This window comes from Etheostoma spectabile, chromosome 5 (assembly GCF_008692095.1).
Source record: "Etheostoma spectabile isolate EspeVRDwgs_2016 chromosome 5, UIUC_Espe_1.0, whole genome shotgun sequence".
Lineage (NCBI taxonomy): Eukaryota > Metazoa > Chordata > Actinopteri > Perciformes > Percidae > Etheostoma > Etheostoma spectabile.
In genome coordinates, this window is record NC_045737.1 from 12,556,771 (window position 1) to 12,563,224 (window position 6,454).

General features: G+C 45.4%; 1 protein-coding gene across 1 annotated transcript in view; it reads right to left on the reverse strand.

Annotated features, from left to right (window-relative positions):
* Positions 1-426: 426 nt before the first annotated feature.
* The window catches only part of rnf214 (ring finger protein 214), a 7,677-nt gene continuing 1,649 nt past the window's right edge, over positions 427-6,454 (reverse strand). Inside the window, exons 2-6 of the mRNA XM_032516933.1 lie at positions 3,238-3,467; positions 3,015-3,148; positions 2,152-2,380; positions 1,846-2,055; positions 427-1,351 (exon numbers count right to left, since the gene is read on the reverse strand). Coding sequence (XP_032372824.1) covers positions 584-1,351; positions 1,846-2,055; positions 2,152-2,380; positions 3,015-3,148; positions 3,238-3,467 — 1,571 coding nt within the window. The 3' untranslated portion in view covers positions 427-583. The remainder of the gene's footprint in view (positions 1,352-1,845; positions 2,056-2,151; positions 2,381-3,014; positions 3,149-3,237; positions 3,468-6,454) is intronic.

Genomic DNA, 6,454 nt, shown 5'->3' on the forward strand with positions numbered 1-6,454 from the left:
TGACCAGGACCACACCCCTACATGCATTGAAGCAACTGCCATGTGATTGGTTGATTTGATAATTGCATTATTGAGAAATTGAACAGTTATTCCTAATAATCCTTTAGTTGAGTGTATAAAGAAGTTATTATTAAGGCTATTGTGCATAGTTTCGGTTGCCCCCACGAAGAATTCTAAGTAATGACAACAAAACTGTTTATGCGTCCACATGATACAAGCCTTCCGTGATTCTTTTAATTGTTTTTATCTCATATCTTTCACAATTTAAAAAAATATATTTTTGAGAACCTATTGTGTGTTGTATCGTGCATGCGATACAACAAGCAACAACTGATGAATTGAGAAGATTGATCAAACCAAAACGCATTGTAGAAAAATATTTCACAAACTAAAGTATATAAATAAGTATCACTCAGGTTATAGTTTCCCAACAATGTGAAGACATGACAAATCATATGTATTCTTTAATCATCTTTACTGTAGGTTGAATTTTAAAACAAAACAAAACCATTGAATAACCACATCTTCTTAACAAGTCAAAGTGATTTTGGGCACTGATTAGAGTCTAGTTGAGTTTCCTGCATCACTTTCCCGGGCAGAAGGGGCAGGAGTTGTTCTTGCTGGACTGCAGCCAGACTCTGATGCAGTCTTTGTGGATGGTGTGGGAGCAGCTCAGTGGGTGGCGAGTGTCTGGATCCACGTGGTTCTGACACATCAGGCAGAGTTTACGGGCTCCGACAGCCTGACCTCCACCTGCCGCCGCTGCTCTCTGCGCGGGAGGTGTCGGCCTCTGGATGGGGCCAGGGTGCGTGGGCCGGCTGATGGGCCCCGGGGCCGACCTCTCGTTCTGGGCCAGCTTAAAGCCGACCTGCTCGATGACTTCTTCCATGGACATGCCAGCCAGCGTACCGCGGGAGCTCTTCACCTGCTGGAGCAGCAACGTCAGCTGAGCCTTGTTGCATTGTGGGAACCGAGTCCCGAGCTTCTCCAGGACTTTGTCAAGTTTGCCGGAGGGGGCAGAATTGGCAGAGGCAGCGGCAGTGGCGGGAGGCGGGGAGGGAACTACAGGAGGGGACGGGGAGAGATTGGGAGGGGGAGTCACTCTTATTGGAGGTCTGATGTGGGGCTGGAAATGAGGCGGAGGCAGGTGGAGAGGCTGGCGCTGGGGTGGGAAAGGGGGTTGGAACTGGTGCTGGTGTGGCGGGTGGTGGTAGCGGTGACGGTACTGGGGATGGTGAGGGGGCTGATACTGGTAATAGTGGGGGTGTCGGTTCACTGGGATTGGAAGAGGTGGGGGCATGAACTGGGGACGGACCAGTGACTGCATCACCTGGTTGAATCTCAGATCAGCCTGTGGGAGGAAAGAGAAAATAAGTTAAACCCCTTGAACCCGGATATTCCTCCACCTGAGATCCCCTTGAGTAGCTTCAACATTATAATAAATATATTTTGATCATTGATTGTTTGTCATTTCAACTTCTCCAGGGGCTCGAGTCTAACCCTAAACTCAAAATGACGGATCCAGGATTCCTTCAGTATTTATCATTCCCACGCTGTTGGGCTCGTTGGCAGAGAAACGGCGAATTGAGTTACCCCTACGGCTTTCCCAGCTCGTTTCTCTGAGAACTTTACATCCTGACGTTCAATGACTAAACTCCTTCCTGCGGTTAAAATATAGGGTTAAAATCCAGAAAGATCTAAAAAAGTGTATCGTACAAATGTGGCTAAAAACGGGAAAATGACAATTTATGACAGCTTCTAGCAGACAACTGCAATGCACAAGGGGGCAGCATCAACAGGAGACCAAAAGTAACGAATTGGCGGGGGAGGTGGGGGGTTGCTTACTATGGGGATCTGCGGCAGAGATGGCACGTTGATCCTGGGGAGGGACTCTAAATCTCGACCCTGCTGGAGCTGCTGCAGAACCTCCTGGAAGCGGCTCTGGAGCTCGGCCTGGTTCCTCCGGACCACAGCTTCATTCTTCTCCCACTTCTGTCTCTCTTGAGGGTACTGCTGCGGGAACTCCACCCTCAGCGTGTTCAGGTACTGACCCACCTGGCACAGGGGACCACAGACGTCAACGGGACAGTTAGGCGTGTCTACCATTTGTGTTTTCTACCACAGGATTTAGATGGAAGCGGACGCCTGTACCTCTTTCAGCCAGGCCTCGATGCGAGCCATGGCGACGTCCCTCTGCCTCTCCACGGCAGCGATCTCGTCTTGTAAGGCCAGCAGCTCGGCCTGCTGCGCCTCCTTCCGCACTCGCTCCATGTCCTGCCTCAGCTCGTCCAGCTCGTCCTGCCACCGCCGCTGCTCTTCGCTCTGCTCCTCCGTGAGAGCCGTTAGCTTTCGCTCGCTTTCTTCCAGCTCCTTGGACAGCCTGGAGAGGATGGGGGAGGAAGAGCGGGGTGTTTGTTTGTAAAACTACAACGGCAGTGCGACTGAAGTGAAAAAAGTTAGATCTAGAAATTAGATCACAAAATTGGTAATTTGCTATTGCTAGCATTTAAAATACGATTTTGTTATTGAAAAATGCTATTAACATTTTGAAATGGCTCTTAGAATAATCACAGTAATTTTAAGAACCTTATAGATTACACTGTGTTCAATTTTGACTTACTTACAGACTAACCCACGTTTAAACCACACAGAAATAAGACGTTAGGACCGTCGGTAGTATCTCGTATCTCTTAAGTATTTAAGGAGCAAAATATGTATTGCCACTTCTGAAAGGCTTTTACTGTGAAACAGCTGCAGACACACAAAGTACACAGAGGTGTGGTTCGGTAGTACTCCCTTAACTTGTTGCTTGATGTCATTTTTGAACACCTGATGTTTTTTTATATTTGGTGTAAATAAAGGCTATTTCCGTTGCGTCCCATCTGTTCACAGTTTAGAGTCGAGTGTAGAAAAGCATTAGCAAAAGTTACATAATGAAAAGACATTATTGGAATCAAACACCGCCTTCCTTTGTGTTTTCATTCATTTATTCCCCCTCTGTTCTTGGTCTGTACCTGTTCCTCTCCTCCTCTGCTCTGTTCTTCTCTGACATCATTTCCTGTTTCTTGGCTAAGAAGTTCTTCCTGGTGGCTTTAGAGTTGTTGAGCTGCAGTTTGACTCGCAGAGACTCCAGTTTGTCCAGAAGAGCCTGAAAACAGCCACAGTGTGATTGTGGAAGACACTTTTGTTAAAAGGGCCACAACAACAACTCCACAGAGTACCGTCACCCAGTCCCACCTGGTGCTGGCGGGTGGCCTCCTCCTTCCTTTTCTGCACTTGTTGTTTGTGTTTCTCGTGTGCCAACCCCTCCTCTTCCTGCGTCTTCCTCAGACTGTCGTACTGCTCCGTCAGGCTGGAGCTGTACTCCAACATGGCCGCCACCTGACTTTCCCAGTCTGCATCCGTGTTCACGCCGCAGTCTTCGGTCACGCTGTCCGTCTGCACAGCCTGAATCCTCTGCAGCAGCTCTGGGACAGGAGACAGAACCAAGGAGACAAAAGTCTCTGTCAGTAAACAAAGAGGGGACATCAGAAAACATAACAACGATTTTAAGACTCTGGCTGGATTCTTCACACTGGAACGGCCACTGAGGCTCATGGGTATTACGGATTCATTGGTTTCAGGAGCTATTTGACATGTGTATGTTCACCTATTGGTAGAATTGGGCATCTAGAGAAAAAAAAAGACAATTCCAATAATTTGGATCGTTTCGAATCCGATCGGTTTCAAATTTAACACACGTAATCGTTGGTTTCCGTAGCGGCCACCGTACTTTCAGGCGCTTGTTGTGCTGTAACCATGGAGCACAGCATGCGGCGCGCTTAAGTTTGACTTTATTTTACGTTGAAAATAGCCTGGAAAAACTGTAAATCTCCATTGAATGAATCAATAAAAAAAAGGGTTATGTTTCAACTCCACCCCTCAAAGAATTGGAAACAAAAATTGTTAAGAACCGGAATCGAAAGGAGGAAGTGGACTCAGAATTGTTCAAATCAAAAAGAGGGCCAGCCCTACCTACTGGCAAATAAGATTCACCGATGGCTGATTTTCATCCTGTGTGTCGCATCAATTTTGCTCCGACTAAAAAGGTCCGGTACATTCGCCGTTCCCGACGTGTGGCGCAACAGCGTGACGTCATGGCAGCGCCCTAACTATTTCTACTCGTGCGTGGTGGTCGCGACTCTAGTTGCAGTCTTCTCCTGAACAGAGGAAAGGCTACCTTTAACGGTGCTATTTCTACAGACAAGAAGAAGAAAAAAAAGGTAAACAATGGCAAAGAGAAGCACTTTAAATACTTCAGAATGTCTGATCAACGATTCGATGACCCACTTCTTTGGATCAAGACATTTATTCACCATAAAAGAACTCATTAACACAGTAAGTTTACAAGAGAGACTTGCAGTCACTCGGAGTCCTGGCATCCGGTTGCCCTTGAACTAGTCCATGCTTCCGATTTCTATTTGTCGTAAGTTGCTGAAAAGAATTGAGTGGTGCGTGACCTCTGGTCTCCTAAGTGCGTGCCCTCGTTAGAAAGTTTAGCAAACGTCATGTGGATGGTTGAAAAGTTATAAAACGCAAGATTCATTTCAATTCTTTTTTGCTAAAATGAGATATTAACAGACAATTAGCATTACGAAAATGTCTTGTGTTAGGGTGTTTGCTGGCGTTAGCTTCTTTGTGTTTCCACATCTAGTGATTTTGTTCATGAGACAGAAACGGGTCTCAAACACAGTTAATTTTCTCCTGATTTGCCCGTGTAACAAATGCCACTTTAGTGTCAGAATGTATAGAAAATATGTGGCTTTTGAAAAATGGGACCAATTTTAACTTTGGTGTAGAGTCCGACCGATATATAAGCAGGCCGATATTACCGGCCGATATTACGCATTTCCCAAACTATTGGTATTGGCATTTATAATGGCTGATAAACAAACAAAAAAAATGATTCGAATAAATGAATACAGGTAAAAGCCAGTAAATTAGAATATTTTGAAAAACTTGATTTATTTCAGTAATTGCATTCAAAAGGTGTAACTTGTACATTATATTTATTCATTGCACACAGACTGATGCATTCAAATGTTTATTTCATTTAATTTTGATGATTTGAAGTGGCAACAAATGAAAATCCAAAATTCCGTGTGTCACAAAATTAGAATATTACTTAAGGCTAATACAAAAAAAAGGAGTTTTTAGAAATGTTGGCCAACTGAAAAGTATGAAAATGAAAAATATGAGCATGTACAATACTCAATACTTGGTTGGAGCTCCTTGCCTCAATTACTGCATTAATGCGGCGTGGCATGGAGTCGATGAGTTTTGGCACTGCTCAGGTGTTATGAGAGCCCAGGTGTCTGATAGTGGCCTTCAACTCTTCTGCGTTTTGGGTTGGCATTCTGCATTCTTTTCACAATACCCCACAGATTTCTATGGGGCTAAGGTCAGGGGAGTTGGCTGGCCAATTTAGAACAGAAATACCATGGTCCATAAACCAGGCAAGGGTAGATTTTGCGCTGTGTGCAGGCGCCAAGTCTGTTGGAACCTGAAATCTCCATCTCCATAGAGCAGGTCAGCAGCAGGAAGCATGAAGTGCTCTAAAACTTGCGGTAGACGGCTGCGTTGACCCTGGATTCAGGAAACCGAGTGGACCGACACCAGCAGATGACATGGCACCCCAAACCATCACTGAGGTGGAAACTTTACACAAGACTCAGGCAACGTGGATCCTGTGCTTCCTGTCTCCTCCAGACTCGGGACCTCGATTTCCAAAGGAAATGCAAAATTTGCTTGTCAGAAAACATGACTTTGGACCACTCAGCAGCAGTCCAGCTTTTTTTTCCTTAGCCCAGGTGAGACGCTTTCGCGCTGTTCTTGGTCAACAGTGGCTTGACACGAGGTATGCGGCAGTTGAAACCCATGTCTTCAAGCGTCTTGGTGGTGGATCTTGAAGCACTGACTCCAGGAGCTGTCCACTCCTGTGAATCCTCCCACATTTTTGAATGGGTTTTTTTTCACAATCTTGACTAGGGCGCGGTGATCCCTATCGCTTGTACACTTTTTCTGACCACAGTTTTTCCTTCCCTTTGCCTCTCTATTAATGTGTTTGGACAACAGAGCTCTGAGAACAGCCAGCCTCTTCAGCAATAACCTTTTGTGTCTTTCCTCCTTGGGCAATGGGTCGATGGTCGCCTTTTGGACAGCTGTCAAATCTGAAGTCTTCCCCATGTTTGTGTAGGCTTCAGAATGGACTGAGAGACCATTTAAAGCCCTTTGCAGGTGTTTTGAGTTAATCAGCTGATTAGTTTTGGCACCAGGTGTCTTCAAAATTTAACCCTTACACAATATTCTAATTTTGTGACACACGGAATTTTGGATTTTCATTTGTTGCCACTTCAAATCATCAAAATTAAATGAAATAAACCTTTGGAATGCATCAGTCTGTGTGCAATGAATA